Consider the following 23,312-nt stretch of genomic DNA (forward strand, 5'->3'; position numbering starts at 1 on the left):
ACTGCCACTCTCCAAGAAAGGCTAAGGAACACAGTCGCTCTGGTAAGAGCCTCAGATGTCCAAGCACTTACGGCTACCGCTGGGCAAGGGGCCACGAGGGCAGCTGCTCTCCAAAAGCACCGTTGTCTTCTTTTCAGTCACTTCCACCTTGGAAGGTGACCTTGATGGTGAATCTTCGTGGTGAAAGAGAGGCAGAGACACAGAGACACCAGTAAGCGGAGACGAAGCTTAGGCAACTTCATTACTGTATCGTGGCCCCCTACGCGCACCCCAAAAAGCCTCAAGCGCCTACGGAGAGCCTGCAGAGGCTGGCTCCGTGAGGCTTTGCGGCAATGAAATACTAAGAAGCCTATTGGAAAGAGACGCCTGAAGCAGCCCCGTCGCGAGACCCCGTTCATGCTGTTTCCCAGCCCCACCTCACGGAATATCCACCACCACATTCATCAGGATGTCAGAATGCAAACAGCAACAACCGCTAGTAAGCAAGGTCAACATGCTTTTGGCTCCGCATTCAGTACAATACAGCGTAACTTCTTTAGCAGTGAAGAAAATAGAGCAAGAGCGGCAAAACACTTAGCCCGATATCCCGCAGAGGTTCCGCGGCAGCATACATGTTAGAGTCGGGACCTCCCGCCACCAAAGGGCATCAGAGAGGCTCGTCCCTCTCTGATGTCCCCCGAAACGCAGGGCTGCATCAATTCCCTCCCCCAAGGCTACACAGCCAGCCACAAGACGCTAAGGGAATGGCGACGATGCCCGCATTCCGACCCGGAAGCCAAAAACGCCGTGCAAGGTGCAAGTCTGCAACAATCGCAACATACGATGGCTAAACAGTTTTGCTACTACCCGTGTGAGCGGCCTCGGGAATGTTGCGGCCGAGTCTGCACCCCCATAGCAGCCACCCATACAAGACGCCTGTCGCGGGGCAGCCTCACCCAGTTTGCAGTCTGCCTTGGGCCGGGACTGAATCGTGGTGACAGTAGTCACGATGGTGCCGTCGGGCATGATGGTCCGGTCCATCTCCACCTTCTTAGTGGGGGTGATGCTGGTTCGCAGAGATGTGGCGTGCTGAGCATTCAAAGATGCAGGAGACTCCTGGAATAGCAGCTACAAAGAGTAAAGCGCAGCTCAGAGAGGCTCTCCTCCTCCTCCCAGATGGAAAGGCAGGCACATGGGTGACAAAAGCTACTGCCTTGGGTACTGAGGAGCCGTCCCCGCTACAATGTCAGTTGAATGGAGGGAGGCTCAGGGACCGAGGGCCAGGCAACACCCCTCCTCGGCCTAAGGGTCTGCCAGTCCCCTGTGACGAGCCCAGGCCTGATCACGCTTGATTCCAGCTAGCGGCTCACATTGTGAACGCTTCCCGAGCACGCATTTGTGCCGAGCTTATGGTGTTGTGAGCTCACCTCCAATACAATGGTAGCTTCAGCCGCCAGTGACTGCCCAGCTCCTGGGGCCAGCGAGCAGACCTGTCTCGCAGATGGCCGTCTGCCCAAAGAATCAAGCAAAAGCGTGGCATGTGCCAGCAGCACACCTGCGAGAAGGTACAGGAAAACAAAACACACCATGTGACCTCAGCACCTCCGATGCCTCCCAGGCAACCCCTGCTTTTGGGAAGCAGCCCTGTGGGCCAACGAAGCAGATCCCCACAACTCCGGTAGCTCCCAGGTTCGAGGCGGGGAGGGGGCGGGCAGCGCTCCTCCGCTCCTCTTTACCAATCCAGAAATTGACTCACTTAGTCGATTAGTCCCCAACCGAGTACAAACGAGCAGAGTTAAGAGCCTTCTGCAACGTTCTTCCAATACATGGGGGTGAATCCCCACATCCCTCTCCCTGCTTCAGAGTGGAGACGGGCGGGCCACGGGAACCTCCCGGGTACCAAAAAGGTCAGAGTAAGAGCGTTTCACTAAGAACAACAGACTCCAGAGTTACTTCACGCAGTCAGAGGCTCACGTAAAGTTGGATATGAAAAATCCTTTGCAGAGTTCATCGCACATTATACCGACACAGAACTACCACAGGCTCAAAGCACAGGAAGTCCCTTAGGCATTTTTGTCTCCCCATCTTACAATCCATCTTACAGCTGCCTGGACTCACTTCCCCCTCCGTCACTGTTCCCCAGCACCTGTAGCTTCAGTTCTTTACTTCTAGGTCCCAACTCCCTGTTGAAACAGAAAAAGACGAGCTGGTATTAGGCAATCTTTGCAAAATGGCCATGGAGCAAATGACCCCATTCCGTATCTTCCCTCCCTCAAATCTCACACACCTCATCACCTTTTCCAAAGCCCCACTACGTGCGTGCTACTTTGGAGGACACGACAAAGGGCAGCAAACTACACAGAAGAGGAGAACTCCGGTTCGTGTCCTCTGCAGGGCTGTGTAGGCTGACATGGGAAGTTGAGAGGGCAATCTGTCCAGAAAGCTGAGGTTTATGCGCCAGGCCTTCTGCAGCTGCCGCTCCCACATGCCGCCCGCGATCGGCGCTTGGGCCCATCCAGTTAAAACACAGAGCATCCAGGGGAGTGGGAAATACGTATGCAAGCTGGGGCAAATTAGTGGAATCGGTAGCCCGGCATGCGGGCGGCGCAAACACACTGCGGTGCAGACTCCACCTCTGCGCCATCCGCATCAGTTACTGCGGCACGGTAATGACACCCAGAGACCACACCGGTCTGCCTCCGCCGTGCCAACCAGAAGGAGGGCAGACACTTACAGAAAGAGCTCCTCATTCCACTCCATCTGCGCTGCAGCACCGGCACTGCCAGCTGTCACCGGCCTCGTCTGCTTCTGCTGCGGGGGGCTGTCTAGCTCTGCCACGCAGCGTATCTCCCCAACTCCTGCAACAGAGGGACAGAGCGCACGCGTGCGCTCGTCAACGCAAGGCAGCGGCTCGGCAGATGCATGCCCCTCTTTTCCATTCAAACCCACCCAAAACATCCACTCGCTCCAATCTCGCCACCTGCGCGCTCGCCCCTGCAGATCAGCAATGTTTTCACGCTTACCTCCCTTCCCCTGGCAGCCCAAGTTCAGCACTCGAAGATTCCGGAGCAACAGCTTAGAACCCAGAGGGGCTGCTGCTACTCCGGACGGGGACTCTCGAGTCAACTTATTGCTGGGTACCTGAGGAATGACGAGAGCGAGACCGATGCCTTTATCGTTCACTCGCCAGCAGACAGCAGCAAGACGCATGATGTTCGTCCTTGCATCTACTAAGTAGCTCCTCACACCGACATAGGGGAATACCCACAGAGCCATCAAGACATGCTGCAGGTTCCCCAAGCTATCGACCTCCGATGGGCCCCTGTGTTATTTCAGATGGGAAATTTAAGGCAGACGGGAAAAGAGACAGACAACAACAAGCTTGCTGGCTGCCAGACGGACAGCTGAAGACGACAAACCATGGACCGTTCCATGCCTGTAAAGGCTGCACTGGACGGAGCCTTGGTGTTCAGAGCAAGAGAGAGACTGCCCGAACGGAGATGCGTCTCAGGCAGTCCAGCTCCACCTCAACACAACCGGCACTCAACGTTCAGGAAACAAAGTACAAACAGAGCTGCCCTTCAGAGCAGTTCCTAATTATCCCTACTCCCCATGCCACAGCACCCCAACTCCTGTGACAGCGCAGGCCAGGACGCAGCTGTCGCCCAGAAGCGAGTCTCAACCCTTGGATTCCTGCCTGAGCCTCAGCCCTCCAAAGCGCCCCGGGGCACAGCGTTTGAGGCACAAGAATGACAAGAGGAGAGAGCCTTACCGCACCGGCTCCAGCGGTGCAGGCCTTCAGATTCACCATCATGGCTGGCTGCGTGCTGACAATGGTATCCTCGATCAGATCCTTTATGGTGGATAGATCCGCTCTCCCTTCGTTCTTCTCTCCGCAAATCAAGAGGAAATGCAGGAAAGTCATAACGAGGCAGACACATTTTCTCCTTATACAGCTCCAACTGCCTCTCGAGCCTCTAAGACGCTACACAGTCATTGTCCTGGTAATAACCCCCCAGGTACCCTTCCCATATCCTGTACTCGCTCTCCCCAGTGCTTAAAGCTTCCATGTAACAGCTGCAGGCAAATGTAAGTTGTCTAAATGAGACAAACTAAGCCTCTACACCTGTAGTCTACCCGTTGCAAATTTTGACAATACAGCTTTTACAGTTTGCCACATCCTTACCACCTCGTGAGATGGTACTACCGCACTTTCAGGAGAACAGCCAAATTCCTACATCTATTCAGGATAAAGCAGCAAGGGTGTCAATAGAACAAACAAATCAACCAAATCCGGATCACAGAAGCACAAGCATTCCCACGTTCAGCTCATTAAACCTCTAATACCCAGGGGTTCCGCACACTAACCTCTCAAAAAAACCCACAAACAAACAAAACAAAACAAACAAACAAACCAAAACAAAAAAACCACGAACCAACCCAGCTCATTTTGCAGCTCTACATTGGACAACGGCAGGAGGACCTACACAGACAGAAAGCCTTTTTTGCTACGCAGACTCCTATTCAGCTGTTACACCAAACTCAGACAACAGACACCGGTACTGCTTCGGCCCTCTTGAGGATGTGCTGTTTTGACAGAGCTGAGCTAGCATTGATTCCAGGGCGAAAGAATCCCCTCCCTCGCCCTAAAGGGCCACGACAACAAGTTGCCAACCTCTCCCCTCTGCAGCAGACTTCCTCTTGGCTCGGCGCTGTTTCTGCCCCTCCCACCCTTCTTCCGCTCGAGTCCAGCCTCCCACTGTTTGCCGCTCACCTCACGAAGTTGAAGTCTTGGAAGAACCGAAAGGTTCAAGTCTGGTCTGTCCTTGAACGTCCACGACACCAGGAGACCTTCGTTCTGTATCTCCTCCAAGCGGATCTCCACCTGGCCCAGAACAAATACCCATAGTCAGGAACAGTTTCTGTTTCCATTAGGTGCTTTTTGCCCCGTTTCAAATTCAGCAACTGAAAGGCCCTCACACCAGTGCAACAGTAAGAGACAGAATGTAAGAACACAAGTGGTCCCGGGCCTACTGGAAGAAGCAGCTGCAGAAGCCTCATCGCTCCGTAGAGAGATCTGGCTTCCTCGCTGCCTTTGGATGCCCAAGCGCCATCAGAGGGAAGAACGATAGGTTATTTCTTTGGCTGAAGAAAAAGCCTGCAGGACAATCCGAAAGAGCGAGTTGGGCACTGACACGGGATATTTACTGAGCTACATCAATTAACCATTGCCAAACCTAAGCATGGCCATTTGTAAGTTAGCAAAGCGTCTCTAGGAGATCACCTTTAGATTGAAAACTCATCCAGGTCACCAATAGTCTGCAACAACAAACCAGACTGTACACCATCCCGTAGTTCAGTTGAAAAGTTGCACACCCATACACCTGAAAGGCATCATTAATGCAACAGACAGAAACAGAACTACACAGGAGGAACTCCTGACCCAATATCTCTGGTAACAACAGGGGAATGAAATTTAACATCGTTCTAAAGTAACTGACAGACTGACATTTATTTACCATGAGCACAGAAGGTCATCAGTCGAAAGCGACAGATCTGGGACACGGTAGCTAGGTAAGTAACCAACAAGAGGTGCATAAAAGAAGCAAGACACGTTTGGGAATACAGTACTTGAAGTATTCCAACCAACGGGCATATGGTAACCTTACCAGCGTTTCACAATGCAGCAGCAAGACCTCAATTAGAATACCACACGCAATTCTCTACAAGAACGATCAACCCAGAACTTCAGCAGGTGCAGACAAGGAGACCTAGAAAATGCCGGCGAGTAGAGGAGCAATTTGATGAGACATGACAAAGGCCACCTGGCTCCCAGAAACTACGCAAAGATGAAAAGCAACCGCAGTTGCCGCCCACAACTAGATCGGCAGCCGGCGTGCTAAATGCAGAGGAGAGAGAGAGAGGAGCTATTTAAATGACCGCAGAACGGGGGCACAAAACCAAACCAGGATGATCTGATAAATGTAGGTTGAAAATGTTAATAAAGCTTCTGAGAGCAAAGGGGTTCTCGAACAACCTTCCAACTGCAATACCTGCAATAGCAAGGGATTGGCTTCTGCTACCACAGACTTACTTCCAATTTCGCCATGTCTCCCTATAGCGCAAACGAGCGCGCAGTCTCCAAGCAAGATACCGTGCCCAGCGTCAAGCCCTTCTTCACGATGGGAGCAAAAATCACACTCCAGAGAAGCAAATCCAGCCAGAAAGTGACTACGGAGTTACCATTGCAATTTCACAGAGCTTCTGTTCTGGGAGAAGCATCTCCAATATTCAACACAGGAAAAAAATCTGTAGCACACTCTTGTGAATGTATTAAGGGGAGCACTGACAAGCAAACCACTCCTCACCGTGGATTTGTTTTGCATGCCAACAAGCAGGACAACACCATAAATGTACATATGCACAGGACACGTCTTTCCCTATCCATCACACTGCGAGGGTAATTAAACTCTGTGGACCTTTCGCTTCCTAAACACCCGCTTAAAAACACAGTATAGAACGCTGCCATGCCTCAAATCTCTCTGGGTTTTGTTACGGCTACGTGACATAGCCAGGATCTGCAGAACAAGCCTCAGAAAACGGGACTCAGCACGCAGATCGGGAATATTTGCCACCCCGCCAAACGTTAGTGACAGCACGCTGCTTCTTCCGGCACGATGAGGCCTCCTTCCTTGATGGGCGCGGGGCCGGGTGAAAGAACAAGTTCAATGGCTAACTTTTTACAACTGTTACCTGAGCCTGCAGCACAGCCAAAGCGACATGATAGGTGTCCACAGAAACAGCAACTGGGGACTGCTGAGTAACAGAGACAGGGAATTTCACAGCTTCAGCTGACAGATGGCAGCATAGCACCTAGAGAGAAAAGGAAGGAAACGAGTTTATATCCTCAGCGAGAGACAGCCGTGCGATGGCAAAATGCCTAAAAGCAATAGGCAAGGTTGACGCATCGTGGCAGGAAAGAAACATCAGGCTTACTCCCAGACCCAGTTCCACACTGCGAACTTGCCATTTCAGACTCTGTACATGAGGCAGTAAAGACTTATCGGTGACAGGAGCTCTCTTCTCCTCTCCACTGGAGGACCCTGATATCTGGGCTCAGCATCCATACGCCCCAGCTCCACCAACACGTCTCCTGCCGGGGCTCTCCCAGAGCTCACCGACGCACAGCCCCAGAGCTGCAATCTTACGAGCCCGTCGACCGGCCTCCGAACTCAACACCAGACCTTGCCCAAAACTTCCCCGGTTCCACCATCCCCATTGCGCAGGCCTCGGCAATCTCCATAGAACACACCGTCAGTCGACGGAGAAACCCCATACCGTACAATTCAGAACAGCAAAGCCTTACCATGCTGTGGTCCGACTGTCCCTTGCACGTCACGCGACTTATATTTGCGGCTGGTGGTAACCGAGGACCCTCTTCAAATGTGATCTGCACTGAACTCTATGAAAAGAGGACTCCATTAGTTCCCAGTGGTCAAGGTATCCCAGATAGTTTCAAAGAGGACAAACGATTCTGACGTGGGGCCCCAGAGACACTCCGGTTCATTCCCATGAATCTGGCCAGCACACGGAACCGTCACACAGTGCAATTCTACCCACCTTGGCTTGTCCAGACAGAGAAAGGAAACAAGGTCTCCAGTCAAGGCTTAGACTCACAAACACTATGTTAATTTCAGACCGGCAAGCCCGAATGAGAATGGAAAATTGTTCTGGATAGCAGTCAACTATAAGTCAAGTACGTTAACCCTTCTTCATTGCAGAAGCTTTGATGTTTCTTCTCTCTCTCCCTCTGTGCTAATCCTGCCCCAAGTAAAAAAAAAAAAAAAAAAAAGAAAAAAAAAGAAAAAAACCCCACCACAACAAAAAAACCCCCGAAAACCAAACCAAAAAAAAAAAACAATCAACAACAACAAAATCCACCCTCAGCATATGGTATGTCAGCTCCTGTGCTCAACTTGTTCCCTTCCCTCTGCCCCCCCGCTCTCCTGGTTTATTAGATCACAATCTCCACTGCGGAAGCATCCCTCTTCTTCGCTTGAGGATTTCCCCATATAACAGGACCAGTTCTCTACAGAGAATCCTTCTCAAGAAATACAAGACAAAGAGTTGAGAGCATCCCTGCACTCAACCTGTCCCTCAAAGATTCCCTCTGCTCACAAGGGGCAAAAAGAGAGAGCGAGCAGACAATCTGAGCACAAGAACACGACCGTTTCCTGAGGTGCTAATGTTTTAGGGCCAGGGTGACCGAGAGGGAGGATAAAGGTCTGGGAAACCACACTCGTTTTCTCAAGCAAACGAGACTGTGCACCGCCACCTCCATGCAACAGACCGATCCAGGTGACAGGCGGAAGGTGGGTGGAAGGGGCTCTCGGACACTAATCTAACCGGCACACATACTACAACCTGAAGAGCCACTTGCTCATCAAAAACTAGTCCGGACGCGCACCATCCTCTCAACGCAGACACGAGGCAGCTCTCCCAGTGACCAAACTTCAAAACTGAAAGACTCAATGGAGAAACAATGCCGCATCACTCCCTGCTGCTTCATACTAGTAACGCCTGCCGTTTCTTCTTCTCACAAGCCTCCTCCACCAGAGCCCTGTGTTCACCCTCCTGGGTCAGTTGAGAATATCAGATCAGCCCTTCCTCTCCGCAACCAGAACCTCTGCCCAACAACTCAAGTACATAATAATCATCAGCAAGCTGTTGCCCTGTTCTTCTCAATACGTCACAGTCTCACCAAACTGGGAGGCACTGGCCAACTTCAAAAGATCTCGTTACTCAGCCCACTCGGAATGAACCACATGCACAAGGTAGCGTGAATCTGTATATACCCCAAGGCAGGGAGAAAACACAGAGGAAAACTAAAACAAGAAGGGTAGCATGTGCTTGACAGGCAACTCAATTCCTTTCAAGTCTTTGCCCCGTTTTAAGGCAAGTAACTTGAAAACCAAACAGGAAATAAGAAACACCAGCTGTTAACATTTAAAGATCTACAGAAAAGAGCGACACCTTGTGACTGAAGCCGCTCTCTCGAGTACCAGGGATGAGAACGAGACACGGCCAGGAGGCAGACCAACCCTCATCTGCCCGCTGCCAGCTCCCTCAGATCACGCTCCTAACAGAATCCGCCCGAATTCAGATGCTGGTGTGCTCCAACCACGAATGCGCTCCTATAAAGCTCCTACCACGTGCGTTACATTCTCACGTTCACCGTGATTCGGAAACACGAGGAAATGTGGGCAAATCTAGACCTGAACGAGACTAGGACATATTCTTTTAAAATTCACCAAACTGAAACAAGCCATGCAGAAACAACAAAACCACAGAAGGAAACAGACTATCAAGAGGGAAGCGACCGAACAGCGTTTCTCCAGAACTAGGACTCTGGAACGCTAGCATCCCTCTATTATCCTTTTATGGCAAACCATGAGACTTCTACCCCAGTTTTGGCATTTCCCTTTCCCTTTCTTGGGACTACGCACAAGGGAAAATGAGACAGCACACCCAGAGGATGGTAAAGATAGCTCTTGAACAAGCAATCAAGACAGGAATCTACAGTTCTTCCCCAGCCTTACCAACAAGGCCGTGGAAGCAGGCTTATAAATCTGAGGGCCGAGACCCTCCACCGTTCTGCATCCACACCAAGAGCCTGACGTACTCACAACCATCCCCTCCTCCACGCTAACTCCACTCTTAAACCCAGCTTTGCAGAGCTGCGTTTCCTTATGGCTTTTTGTCAGTCGATACAGCTAAAATGAAAAAAATGTGACAGCAAAAGGAGCTAAGAATAAGTCTACCTGGGAGAAAGTGAGATCGCTCGCTTCTAAGCCTCAATCTATCCCCGACTCCCCTTGGGACTTAAAAGGAGAGCAGGGGTGGAGTCAGACTGGGAGCAGGGAAGGAGCTACCGTCAATTGGGACGAGCGCTATCAGGCCTTACGTCCCTCCCCTCGACCAGATCCAAGAATAATTTCGTAAGCTTTTCGTAGACTGGGGAGGGAGCACGTGGCCACAGGGGAATGCTTTTTATGACAAGGCTAGTGCATTTTCAAAGACAGAATTGCCATTGGTTCTAAACCGAGGTTTACCTGAAAACTGCAATGCACTGCAAAAAAAAGGAGACGCAGCTTCTCCTTCAAGATCTCGGCAGATGACAGGACTATCCTTTATGCAACTTCATTGCAAAAACAAAACAAAAAAACCTAACACGCACCCAGCCCAGAACAAGTCTCCCGTTCTGTGGTCTTTGGAAGGTGCGCATGGACTACACGGAGAAGACTGTAGTCAACCTGAGGCTGACTTCACCTAATCGCACTGAACTTTTAGAAGACCGGAGGAGTATTGCCTTAAAAAAAGTTTTCAATTACAGTTAGCGCTTTCATATTATTAAGTCCCTACTCTCTTCTCATTTGGCAGCCCCCTAGATCGCTTGAAAACATAATTCCTCAGGACACGCAATGAAAAGTTACTCAGCCTTGCAATACGTTAGCAAAGTTGCAACGACCGAGACAAAAACGGTCTTACTTCTTCTACTGGTACAGTCTCCTGATGCTACAGGCTGTAATGCGAAAGTTCTCGTACAAGTCAGCGAAGAGTTCCTTGGCAGAACGCATCTTGCAAAAAGTCATGTACCGAAGCACTAGCTAAAAGACAAAATGCTAATTTTCAGTTGTTTTATCACCTGACAAAGAGATACCTCAAAACCAACTGCATTATAAAGGATAGTTGCGAGTATACGCCAAATGTTGCAACGCAGTAATTTTCTATGTGGATCGCAAACTTTAGACGCGACTGAAATCATTACATAAATAGTTATCTTGAACAACAGTTACATATCTCCGCAGCTTTGCGAGCATTACTGGGATTCAGGGCCCACACTAAGCCTTCCACCTCCATCCCCGACTGAAGTCTGTGCCATTTCTTCTGCGTGGCCGAAAGAATTTCCGTGCCTTAATTCCAAGGCTCAAGGAGGAAACACTAGCAGAAAGACCATTGTCATCTCTTTCCCAGTTAGACACGATCAGTCACTTTATCCCATTTTACCAGGACCGGGGCTGGGGCCGGGGGCTGAGTGCTGGAACGCTGCGACTCAAAAGCAGGGCGTTGGCAGGAATGGGATGCCTGAGGGGCGGGAGAAGAAAAGGGTCGAGATGGAGTATTTTTCCCAGTTAAACAGATGTAAGCAGCTCCAGGTAACTCCCGATCTTATCCAGAATCCCACATAAGACATAGCTCCCCAGAATAACCACCGGGCCCCGCTTCAGAGAACAGCTTTTAGACCCAGCAACTCGCTGTAGCAATGCCGCTTTCTGAGTAGACGTGCTCCAGACGAGGAGCGACTGCAGGAGAAACTGAAGCGTGGCCCTCCAGGGGCCTCCATGTCATTTCAGCCATCAGCTAATCTTCACCTTAAAGGAGTTCTAAATTCCGGAACTTAGAAATTCAGGTCATTTTGTGAGGATCTGAGGAATTCAGCGCATGGCAGAAGAATGCAGCGTATCAGATATGGGTGACTGCTGACACTTGACCACCGCAACATTCTGACAAGAGGGGCACGGAAGGAGAGGGCACGTTTCTACAGGGGGAGGCAGTTTGCAACTGTTCTCCCCTCTGTTCGGTCCCCTGCCAAGTCCTCTCTCCAAAAGAGAGAAGGCCTCTGCCTGTGCGTGCTCCGTCCCAGAGAACGGCCCTCAAATTTCCCATCAGGTCTTGAAAAGAGAAGCAGCGGTTGCCGTGGCCCTAGGCGAGCCACTGTACTGAGCCAACCCCAGGGGGCCGCTAGGCGTCACGGCAGTGGGTCCCCCTCAATAGAATACGCATTGTATCAGAACGAACTTACTTTCAGTCACAAAAGGAAGAGCTGGCTTTGAGGGCTCAACACCAGCAGGATCTGCAGGGTTTCGGCTTCTGTACAATAAATCAGCTGAGCATATCCTGACGCTCGGAAGTTTTCTGCAGCAAAAAGGACCGCTTTTTCAGGATACGGATCTCAGGTTCAATGCTGCACCTGGCTATTTGCACAACCAGGGGAAGGCGGGGACGAGGAGGGAGGGAGAAAGGGATGGAGGCAGGCAGAAGGAAGAACTTTAGCAGCTGACACGTTAAAACACCAGATCAAGTTTCTCACATCTTACCCAGTGTAACTATCAAGAGCGTAATCTTACAGTACGTAATCTAGCCTCATTTAGCTCCAGACAAAAGAGTCCGTTCCAACAGCCTGCGGAAGATAGTCCCGCAGCCACCTTATGCAGCACCACCCTCTCTTCTTGTACCTCCTCCCGTAAGATCAAGAACATATCCCGGTTAGTAATCGTTAGACTACTACTCATAATCAGTCCTACCTTCTCTCAGAGCAGTCAGGCCCGCACTCTGGACTCCTCCTGCCTTTGGTATACTTAAGGGACTGTTTTCTAACTCTCTTAGAGTATGATGAAGGTTTCTGAACTCATTCCAAGTAACCAGTGCAAGAAACGGGACATGAACACAACAACGGGGCCAGTCTATTTTTTTTTTTTCCTCCCCCTCTACAAAAACTTCTTACCCTATTTTGGAACGGGCACCTTCCCATTTTCTCAGTCATCGACAACTAAGCGCAAGCAATTGACGCCATTAAAGGATACTACAAGACAAAGAATCAACAGAGAAGGAACAGCCAAATTCACAAAAGCAGGCACAGCTTACGGTTTGGTGGTTAACTTGATCTTTATCCCTGCATCTGGCAGATCAACCACACCTTTGTGGAAAGAGCCATTTTTCCACAAACCTCCTAGGAACAGAGCACTCGGTCTCTTGAAAACCTGTCAGAGGACAAGCTCATCCTAAAACTAATGAACAATTTTGAATACCCTGTCCTTTGACACCATCAAGGTGTCGGGGATACAAACATCCATTCCTATTTTCTAATGCTAGCCAGCTAGATCTAAGGTGGGAAAGAGAGACTGGGTGCTGCTACATTCCTGTTAAAAAGAACAATTTCACTTATCACAAGTAGCAACGAAGGAGAAACCATGCCAACCTTTCCAAGTCAATCTAACATTTGGTGAGTCAATCTAACACAGCAAAGGAGGAGGTGAGCAGTCATGTCACATGTGGAGCGGAGAGAACTTCAGGTGGGAAAGCGAAGGACTGAACACAACGGAACAAAGAGAAAAAAAATGTTCTTTCTTCAAAAGGAAAACAATAAAAGCTAGCTGGGGAGCGTCAGTGAGACAGGTCCACTGAACCAAATCTGCCCAAAACAGCAGCAAGAAGCGACACCCAGCTTCACGAGCGGGGTCTCTGACACACCTCAGAATAAGAAGACACAACATACATGAGACAAGCATTAAGAAAGGTAATGTTTGGAACAAGTCAATTCCCTGATCCATCTGTAACAGGCAGAAGACATAACTTCGCAGGTAAAAACATCCGCCGGGTAGCAGAAGTACACAATCCAAGGCAGACAGCCCATCTGCATTCATGCCTGCGCAATACTTGTGGAGGCTGACTCCACATATTTCTTATGAGAACAAAACTTGCCCTGAGACATGCTGCTCTTCCAAGTAGTAACGCTCAACCACCTCACCTCGTAGAAGTGACAGACAACAAAGCCTCTCAGGAAATTCACCATTCCCACACGGCCAACGTATGGGGTACAGGGACCAGGTGTAGTACCAGCTATGGCCTTCTTTACAAAACCTGTAACAGTCTGTGCTCTAAATCCACGTTACCCGGTCTTAGGTGACTTCGTACATCCTTTCAAAAGGAGCGGCGGACAATATTTTTAAATATTCTCTGCCCTAGGATACTTGACACCAGTAAAACAAAAACGTTCCCAGTCCAAGGCTGGAAAAGGAACGCAAAGTTGCAAAGGCAGCTCATTATGCGCAAATGTCCCATCCTGGTCATTTTGCGCTTCCTAACACCAGGAGGCAACTCTAAGCAGGAAAACAAAAGAGCAAAACCGAACTTCCCCATGCTTGCTGATGAAGTTACAGCCTCCTTTGGTCAAACTGCAGAGGACATTCATTCAGCTCTGCAGCCTTTATTCAAATGGCTGTACCACACGGGTGCAACTTACTTGCCTTGTAACCGAAAGGGACTTCCCCGAAAAGAGACAGGTGCCACGCAGGTGACACGTAACAAAACCAAGCATTTCTTCCTAAGTTGACTTCCTCAAAGATCCATCGTCTTCATCTCATCCCAGCAAGTTATTATGAGGGGATTACACTGAGGCAAATGAAAATACAGAGAAATGAAGAGCTACAGAAGGTATGCTGGAAAAACTGCGGTGCAAGCATTCCCAAAGGAGCCAAAGCCATGACGTTACCTATGGGGTTGGACTTTGCGAAGCCTATTATGCTGATACAACTAACAACGGGTGGGGACAGGGGGAGTAACAATTTCTCATTCCTCCCCACCTTCACCAATCGCCTGATTTTTTCACGTGGTCATGCTGCACCGAGAGATCTGCTTTTCTGTTCTGCCTGTCGTCCAGTACTTAACTCACTTTGTCAAACAGAAGGAGACTTTTCCAAGCTCGTTGGAAAACTCAAACACAAGTTCACATTGCATTCTTCAAGATTTTGGTTTCCTTTTCTTCAAACACATTAGTTTCACGCTAATCTTTTTTAGCTCTTGGTTTTCCCACTCAGCTTAACAGAAAGGCTCCCCCTTCCCATTCACATGACAGAAAGAAAGGAGATCACGACAGACTTTGGACCATAGCTTTTGTGGGCAAAAGCCCCTGCCTTGCAGGCAATGCGAGTTACTGTGCAATTATTTCCACATGGAATCGGCGAGGCATAGCCTTCATGAGCTTCAAAACGATGCAACAGTAATGCTGGGAGATGAAAGGGAATAAACACCGGCAAATTCGGAAGAGGTTGCTGCAGAAACCCCAAAGCGGCCACATCAGCCGGTTTCATCAGGTCTGACTCGGGCTCAGGCCCCAAACCGCGTCAAACGAAGCGTGCTGCCCGACGCCCACCTTTCCGTACGCGGTGTGCTCCCGTTTAGTTACGCTCCCGTCCCACCAGGCCCGCGCAAAGCTGCTCGAAAAGCGACGCCGGCTCCTTCGGCCAAGACCTGGCAGCCCCCGAGAGCGCCCGGCGAGGAAGGCTTCCCCGGAGCCCAAGAACAAAGGGCGGGCGGCCCCGCCCGCCTAGAAGTCGCCGCCGCTCCCCCCTCCGCCCCCGCCGGCAGCTCCCCCCACCCCACCCCACCTCGCCTCGCCTCGCCTCGGCGCCCGCCCGGGCCCCGCCGTACCCCGTGCCGGCGCGCCTGGCTGTTGAGGGCTCGCACCCAGGCCCGCTGCCACTGCTCCCGCAGGGACCGGAGAGCGAGCAGCGCGGCGAGCAGCGCCCGGGCCCCGGTCTCCTCCGCCGCCACCGCCCCGCGCCGCCGCAGCACCCGCAGGGCCGCGGACCTCCAGTACTGAAGCAGCCAGGCCGCGACGGTGAGCAGCGAGGCGGCGAAGAGCAGCACCAGCGCGGCCCAGCCCGGATCCAGCCCCATGGCACCGCGCTCAGCGACTCACGGCGGGCATGGTGGGCGGGCCGCCGTCCGGCCGCGGCGCCGGCCCAGCCGCCGCCACCTCCCGCCGGGGGAGGCGAAAGGAGGGGAGGCCGCGCCGCCGCCCTCCTCCCGGCCCCGCGGCGCACGGGGGCCCAGCCCCCGCCGCGCGCCGCCGCAGCCTGGCCCTTAGCGGCGCCCCGGGCCCGCGCGCGCTCAACCGCCGGCCCGCGCGCGGCGCCAGCCTCCCCCCACCGACCGGTCGCCTTCTTCCGGCGCTGGGGCGCGGCGCAGCGCGCGCGCCCCCCCGCGGCCTGGCGGGGCGGCCCGAAGCGGGCGGGGGTCTACGCCGCGGCCCGACCGGCTTACCGCCCGGGCGGACTCCTTCCGTTCGCCCGCCGCCAGCTCGGGCCGCCCTCGCTGCGGAAGGCGGGCAACACGAGTTTTGACCACCTCTTCTCACGACGGTCACGACCCGGGGTAGCGGTGGCCGGCCGGCGGCGATTCCTCGCTGCTGGAGCTGCGGAGTCCGCGGCCAACCGCCCCCCCCCCCCGCCCCGCGCCGCCGCTTCCCCCCTAGCAGTGACGCGCGCCGGCCTCAAAGTTTCTTTAAGGCTCAATCAGAGTTTGCAAAGTCATCGCTGCCGAAGTTCGATAGAGGGCAGAGCGGGGGCGGCCTCTCTCCGCGCAGCAGCAGCTCTCCAGGCAGCACAGAGAAAGCCATCAGTAACCACCGCGGGTCGCCGCTCCCGGCTCGGAAGAAGCGCAGGGCGCGGGAGAGAGCTCCTCGCCGCTACCGCGCCTTCTGCCGCTTCCCCCCCCTCCGCTCACCGACTCACACCCGAACGCAACGCCTGTGGACGGACATGGCGCCTATCCCCCATCCCCGAGGGCCCAACGGCTGTTACAGATTTCCTGGCACTTGAAGATCTCAAGTAAGACATTTTATTGGGGGGTTTCCAACATCGGGGGCAGGAAGTGACGTACCTGGGGGCGGAATAGAGCCGGCGCACCGTTCGAGGGGTGCTGAGGCGGCCATGGCGGTTGCGGGCGCTGCGGGGTGGAGTCCGTCGCGGGGCCGCCCCCAGGTCGGGGCGAGCGCCGCTTCCCGCGCAGAGAGCTTCGCTTCGCGGGGCACGCGAAGGCTCCAGCGCTGGGCGCAGGCGAAAGCGCTACCGGCCGCGGTCCCGGCCGGCGTCCGAGCAGAGCCCCGCGCCGGCAGGCGTCCGATGCCAGGGCCAAAGATGGCGCCCCCCCCCCCCCCCCCCCGGCCGGAGGGAGCTCCCGCATCCGGTACCTCCTCTCTAGCGTCCGGCTGGAAACACGCGGCGGGAGGCGTTGGCGGGCGGCGCTCCGCGCCCAGCCCCGCTCTGTGCCCTTGGCAGGGGCAGCGCCCGCTGTGGCCATGGCGGCCGCGCCCGCCGTGCCTCTCCTCATTAACCTCGGCGGGTCGCTGCTGGGCTTCGTGGCCACGCTCGCGCTGATCCCGGCCTTCAAGGACCACTTCCTCGCCGCGCGGCTCTTCGGCGAAGACCTCAACAAGGCCTCACGGCGGCCCGTGTGAGTAGCGCTGCCCCGTGGGGCCGAACCGGCCCCGGCCCCGGCCCCGGGAGTGGGATCGGCCGGGCTGACTCCCCACCTTACCTTCCTTTCAGCCCCGAAGCACAGGGCGTGATCAGCGGCGCCGTGTTCCTTATCATCCTCTTCTGCTTCATTCCCGTGCCCTTCCTGAGATGCTTCGTGGAGGAGCAGTGCGCGGCCTTTCCTCACGACGAGGTGAGGCTCAGCTGGCGCTGGGAGCGGGGCGGGCACGGGCGGGGAGCGGCCACCGGTAACCGGCCACCGGTAACCGGGGTCCTGTTCTCTGTCCCGCAGTTCGTAGAGCTCATCGGTTCCCTCCTTGCCATCTGCTGCATGATTTTCCTGGGCTTTGCAGATGACGTTCTGAACCTGCGCTGGCGCCACAAGCTCCTTCTTCCTACCATGGCTTCCCTCCCACTGCTCATGGTTTACTTCACCAACTTTGGGAACACGACCATTGTAGTGCCTAAGCCCTTCCGGCTGCTGCTGGGCATGCACTTGGACCTGGGTAAGTTACGAATTGCCAGGAGCCATCATCCCAGCGGGGAGCGATCGGCGGAAGGGGGTCACCTGACAGCACTCTGTGCTGCAGAGGGAGCGTATGAAGGATTTGCTCACGTAACCAGCGAGAGGGCACAGCTAAATATTAGGTTGGAAAGAACACCCAGAAACCCAGCATCCAGCCATGCGCAGATAGGCATCAATCATTTTTTCAGCATTCTGGCAATACAGTTGAGCGCCAGGTGCACACGGCACTCGGCTGCTGCCACTGGCATGACCGAAGGACAGAAACAGAGCGCTACAGCCTGTGTCGCAACAGTTTGCTGCAGTTGCCGCGTTGTACATAGGCGTACACGTGATGGCCGAGTCATGGGAGATTTATTAGTAAGCTACTGCTATCAAAACTCACCACGATCGCTAGGTAATGGATTGCTGTACAAAGCAGGAAGCCAGAGCTTCGGTGAACTGGGCCGGGGCCTGCTTCGCCTATGAATGCTAAAGCACTTGGCTCGCTCTGATCTGCAGGTATCCTCTACTACGTGTACATGGGCATGCTAGCAGTGTTCTGCACTAACGCCATCAACATTCTCGCTGGAATTAATGGCATTGAAGCAGGGCAGTCTCTGGTGATAGCTGCTTCCATTATCGTATTCAACATGGTAGAGTTAAACGGTAAGGAAGATAACCTATATGTTTACCGGTGCAAAAAGCAAAGATAGAGTCCTAGGTTTCAATATCTGGTATTACTAAAAATCAGCCAGTCCTGTCTTACCACAAACGCATTCTTTTTTCTTTTCTCTATAGGGGATTATCGAGATGATCACATTTTTTCTCTCTACTTCATGATTCCCTTTTTTTTTACCACGCTGGGGCTGTTTTACCACAACTGGTAAGAGGATGGACGTTCAGAGTTTCTTCAGAAACCTTTGCCTTTACTTTCTCCCCTTTCAAACAAACAAAACCACTTACTGACGTGCAGGTGGGATGCTGGAGCATAGACAGGCTTCTTGCCAGAAACAAGAGTGCGAAGCATTGATGCACGGGTAGCTTTTCTTTTTATTAGAACAATTCCAGTCACACCGGCTCACCAAAATGCATAGAATACGCTCCCTCACATGTCTCTCTAGCCGTTTTTTCATACCGTATTCTCTGCGAGTCGAGTTGTGTGTCACAGTCCCGCAGTTCTTGGCATCAGTACCCGCAATTGTTTGTTTTTACTATGTAGATTTGCTGCGGTTCCCTCTTGGCCCCTAACCTGCCACGCGTGAATACATTCAATGGTTATAAAGTCACTTTCACAGCAACAGCGACATGACAGACCTTTGCTTTTCTGCCCTGGGGACTGCAGGTACCCGTCTCGAGTGTTTGTTGGGGACACCTTCTGCTACTTTGCTGGCATGACCTTCGCCGTGGTGGGGATCTTGGGGCACTTCAGCAAAACAATGCTGCTTTTTTTCATCCCGCAATTGCTCAACTTCCTCTACTCATTGCCTCAACTCTTCCACGTCATTCCTTGTCCCCGTCACCGGCTGCCGAGGTAATGTACCCGAGCGGCCTATAACGGTACCACAGATTGTGCCTTTTGTCTCCAACACCAAGTGAGCCAGGTGGTGATAGGTGCTCTTTCTAAAAGCCATCAAAGTAAGTTTTCCAGTTAAAAGTTAGCTGGCTCACTCTGCCAGCTACGGTCGAGCTTCACAGAGTAGAGGCTTCTCAAAGAAGTTAACTTTTCCGAGCACCCCACCCCCACAGATACAGAAGAGTGATTTTTAACCATGTAAGAATATTATTACTCTCAGCTACAAGGGCGAGCGAAATTGATACAGGCCGCTTTTAATGCTGTTGCAGCAGGATCTGCTAAGATTTCATAGTAGCAAACATTCTGTGGCACTATGCCACGTCAGCGACTGTCTCTGCAGATGTTAGATTCTATTTTATTTTGAAAACTGTACAGCTTTATGCACGTATTGGGGGTGCGGTGGGGAGGAATCTCTTCCTGACTCTGGTGTCAGGTGTCTGGTGCCGACACCTCTGACAACAGGTGTCGGCAGCTGTTGTTAAGCGTCTCGGATTCTTCTCGCTTTTTCCGCCACTGGATTTCTTTCTCAACTACTCAGCTAGGTCCCAAGTCTGCTTGCGTAGGGATATCTCTGTCTCCTTGCTCTATCCCAACTAAAATTTTAATGTTTCTTTTAGGCTCAATCCTAGTACAGGGAAGTTGGAGATGAGCTACTCCAAATTCAAAACTAAGAGCCTGTCTGCCCTGGGAACAAACATTCTGAAGGTAATAGCCAAAAAACATTCAAAATCCAGACGCATTTTGAGGCGGTGATCAAACGCGAGAGGAACAGGATGGGAGGGAATCCAGAACTTCTGGGTTCACTTGTTATTTCCTGGCTCAAATCCAGAAGAAAATACTCTTCTTAGTCCGTCACCATCCCTCGCAGTCACTCCATTGCGTTAATAATCAATCTTTCAGAACAACCACACGTAGCAGCGTTCCGGGACCATTATAAGCCTGTCCTGTCTTTTTAGTAAGAGCAGGAGCCAGACTTTAGGGATGGTACAGCAAAAGGGCTCTTGAGCAAAACCAGCCAGTGAGCGCCAAACGATCCTGGTGAAATAGCATGCAGTATTTCTTTCCCCAGGCAGTCAAGATCTTGCACATAGTAGATGTGAGGAGTGGAACGGATGAAGACGGCGAATACACCGAGTGCAATAATATGACACTTATTAACTTTGTCATAAAGCTGATTGGACCCACCCACGAGCGAAATCTCACTCTCCTGTTGCTACTCATTCAGGTCAGACAAACGGTTCCTTCAGTAGAAAGATGTATTCTGCAGTAGAAACAGATCCAAGTCGGTCTCAAGAGTTTCAAGGGGCAAGTAAAGTATTGTGCTCTTCACACAAGATGCAGTTGAGCTGTGGAACCTGAGGAGAATCGCAGATTTACACAGCTCGAGGAGTAAACACATCCCTCCCCTCTCTCTTCCCCCCTCCCCCCCTGCCCCGGTTCCTTGAGAGCTAATAAATACCAAGTCCTTAGGTTAGCTTGAGAAGATTCCCAAGGCGCGAGTCGTTGGATGCTAGAAAAAAAGACATGAGGAAAGCAGAGTGCCTTGTCGCTCTGTCCCCATACAGCCTTCTTCCATGTTCCTGGTTTTAAGTCATACCAAATAACAGTCCCGGAGTTATCTCCAGCTGGTGGACTTGCATAAGCGTGGCACGCAGCTCAGTGGTATCTGGAATCTGAGCGGGATGCGGGAGCGCTTTGAAGCAACTTGGAGCGCAAGGATAACATGCCTCACAGATACCACCGCTACCTCTATTCAGCACATGAACTCTCATGCATAATGTAGTAGAGACGCCACTTTTGGAAAGGCCAGCCTTGCTTAGTTGCCCACAATAACATTCTTTTTTCATCCTCAGATCAAAGATAAGAGATTCTTACTAGGAAAGAGAAGAGACATTTAGCCAAATTCCCATTCGGGAGGAAGGACTACCAACGAACAAACAAACCTAGAGACCGAACAGGGCTTAGGCAGACTACATCGGGGATGGGAGAGGATGGGAAGTACATACCACTTGATCTTGAGCCCAGTCACAGCAGAGAAGTCTTGGCAGCGCCTTCTTGTAAGGATGCCAAATTGCAGCTTTGACACGAGGTATTTTCCATAGGGTTTATGTTATAATACAGGCTCCTTAATAAGGAAAGAATGGTTCCCAACCATTCATCTCGTCCACTCGTTCTCACAGTGTAACTATGCGCAGGCACATGCAAGAAATCCCCCACAGATAGCTACGATGCTCAGAGAAAGAAACAAGGCCTTTGGCTAGACTTCCGCCTTTCATCTTTCTATACCTAAAACACTTTAGCCTAAATGTTGTTATTTAGTGAAACGAGGCATGCTGGAAAGCGTAGCAAGTCCATCGGGAAAGGAGGAATCTGCCAGCCTTAAACTATTTAACGTTTCTGTTCTCCGTCTGATTTTTACCTAGGTCCTGGGCAGCATGATTGCCTTTTCAATCCGGTACCAACTAGTGCGCTTGTTTTACGATGTCTGACTCGGCTGTCAGGGAGCAGGGGAAAGAGTTGTACCTGCCAGTCAATTTTCTCCAGTTGCTGACCAAATGATTCAACTGACCTTGCTTCGGCCCTCTGAGAACCTCAGGACACCTGTCAAAACACAGCTCTGCGTGGGCCAGTCTTGAACCGTAATCATCTTCCCCCCCCCCCCCTTGCAGAGAAGGCTTTTGTCCAATTCTGCTAATAGAAAAGATTCACTGCTACTGGGACATCATTGTTACTGGGAATACCTTTCAGAGGGGAAGTAAATGACCCAAATGTTTACTCACAGTACTTGGAGAAAGTGGGAAAGATGAAATCTCTATACATCTAAACAAGCATGTTACTGTTCCCAGAGAGAGAGAGAGAGAGAGAGAAAAAACAGGAACTTCAATTTCTGTGGGACTCTGTACAGCAGAACAAGTAAACCAGAATCCTCTCCTGGCTTCTCCAATCCTGTCTTTGGTCCATGGACGTAGAGTAACATGTTATAAAGCATATCCAAAACTCAGAGCGCTCCGAGAATAAAATAACTCATGGTACCCTTTCCCCTTCAGTGCTTTGCCTCAAGAATATTGACGCGCAGTGAAACTAGGTTACACGATCCATCTCTGTGGCCTTCTACCCTGCTAGGGGGCTGATCATTTCTGCAGTAGGCTCCCTCCTCTTTCACAGCTACCGGGAACGTTCCCACCGAAGGGCTTTTATTTCTGAACATCTTTATCATCTGCCTTCCTGCCTTCCTTTGTGGAATAGGACACATCTGGAACAGGCTAGCAGAGTAAGGATTGCTGTGTCCTTGCACGATAGAGGACATCAGTAAAAAGCCTTAGATTAACGTGGAACTAAGAGCCTGCAGGCTGCAATTACCTTTTCCTCAAATACAGATCATTGTTTATGTAGCAGTATCTGGCACCATAGCTCACCACAGAATTGCTACCTACCTGACAGAAAAACATGTAACAGCCATTGGAGTACCAGGTTAAAGAGTCTGCGTGAGATTAACAGGAGTGAAAAGCGGAATAACGCAACAGCAAAGACAGGGACGCTGAGATGGGCGACAGCAGAAGTTGCCGAGTCCGGTACCTTAATAGATGTGAGGCTGCTGCACTTCCACACACCCAAGTCCAGCCAGTAGTGAGGCTGGGAACGTATTCCCAGTAGGCAAAAATGCACATGTCCAGCAGCACTGATCAACACAGAAAACACACAGCACTCAAATGTGAATGGTACAAGTGGCCGAATCCTCTTCCTCCTCTCCAGCCGATCAGTTTGGAAGTCTGCTAGTAGAGTGCATCCATATAAACATATATGCGTATACAACGCACACAAACATGAATCCCGTCGGTAGCTGGCCTTCAACACTCAGTCTGTCCGCTAACTAGCCACTGGATTTCCTGGCACCGGGGCATATGAACACCTGAGGTCCACAGTACTACTCTACTTGCTCTTACTCAGATCTTCTCACTTGGAAAGGGAGAGAGGGAGAAATTAATCTCTCTACTAGCTGTTCCAGGCATATGGCCTTCCCGTAGCCAACTCGGATGCCCGCCCCATTTTCTCCAGTAAGCTGACTTAAACCTAGCTCCAGTAAGCAACCTGCCGACCCCAATCTATCCCCTATCTGGTCCTGGATACCTGGCTCCAAAGCCCATTATCCTACTCG

At 51.8% G+C, this 23,312-nt stretch overlaps 2 protein-coding genes and 1 long non-coding RNA gene across 13 annotated transcripts in view; 1 reads left to right on the forward strand and 2 right to left on the reverse strand.

Moving 5' to 3' along the window:
* C2CD2L (C2CD2 like) overlaps positions 1-16,389 on the reverse strand; it is a 51,094-nt gene extending 34,705 nt beyond the window's left edge. For 7 of the 9 annotated variants that reach the window (XM_076358589.1, XM_076358591.1, XM_076358590.1 and 4 more), the window contains exons 1-11: positions 15,250-15,500; positions 7,346-7,441; positions 6,733-6,852; positions 4,754-4,864; positions 3,752-3,865; positions 3,003-3,120; positions 2,714-2,837; positions 2,098-2,162; positions 1,407-1,534; positions 936-1,107; positions 72-173 (exon numbers count right to left, since the gene is read on the reverse strand). In XM_076358589.1, coding sequence (XP_076214704.1) covers positions 72-173; positions 936-1,107; positions 1,407-1,534; positions 2,098-2,162; positions 2,714-2,837; positions 3,003-3,120; positions 3,752-3,865; positions 4,754-4,864; positions 6,733-6,852; positions 7,346-7,441; positions 15,250-15,498 — 1,399 coding nt within the window. In that variant the 5' untranslated portion in view covers positions 15,499-15,500. Of the gene's footprint in view, positions 1-71; positions 174-935; positions 1,108-1,406; positions 1,535-2,097; positions 2,163-2,713; positions 2,838-3,002; positions 3,121-3,751; positions 3,866-4,753; positions 4,865-6,732; positions 6,853-7,345; positions 7,442-15,249; positions 15,501-15,520; positions 15,562-16,326 lie in introns of those variants that run through there. The other 2 variants (XM_076358594.1, XM_076358593.1) reach the window with 2 other exon arrangements.
* LOC143170371 (uncharacterized) lies at positions 5,182-5,836 on the reverse strand. Its single transcript, XR_012997044.1, has 3 exons — positions 5,649-5,836; positions 5,499-5,549; positions 5,182-5,363 (listed from the first exon to the last, which is right to left on the reverse strand). It is a non-coding gene; the product is annotated as an uncharacterized LOC143170371 (long non-coding RNA).
* Positions 16,374-22,193, forward strand: DPAGT1 (dolichyl-phosphate N-acetylglucosaminephosphotransferase 1). Of its 3 annotated transcripts, none has more exons than XM_076358597.1 (10): positions 16,374-16,430; positions 16,804-17,055; positions 17,151-17,271; positions 17,371-17,584; positions 18,103-18,249; positions 18,382-18,466; positions 18,926-19,114; positions 19,774-19,861; positions 20,226-20,381; positions 21,580-22,193. In XM_076358597.1, exons 2-10 carry the CDS (start codon positions 16,901-16,903, stop codon positions 21,643-21,645), a joined length of 1,221 nt encoding a protein of 406 aa, XP_076214712.1. In that variant the 5' UTR covers positions 16,374-16,430; positions 16,804-16,900; the 3' UTR covers positions 21,646-22,193. The 3 variants fall into 3 exon arrangements, with proteins under 3 accessions (XP_076214712.1, XP_076214714.1, XP_076214713.1); XM_076358598.1 differs by having other exon boundaries at positions 16,379-16,430; positions 16,881-17,055; XM_076358599.1 differs by lacking the exon at positions 18,103-18,249.
* The last annotated feature ends 1,119 nt before the right edge of the window (positions 22,194-23,312 follow it).

The sequence above is a fragment of the Aptenodytes patagonicus genome, chromosome 23 (genome assembly GCF_965638725.1).
Source record: "Aptenodytes patagonicus chromosome 23, bAptPat1.pri.cur, whole genome shotgun sequence".
NCBI classification, from domain to species: domain Eukaryota; kingdom Metazoa; phylum Chordata; class Aves; order Sphenisciformes; family Spheniscidae; genus Aptenodytes; species Aptenodytes patagonicus.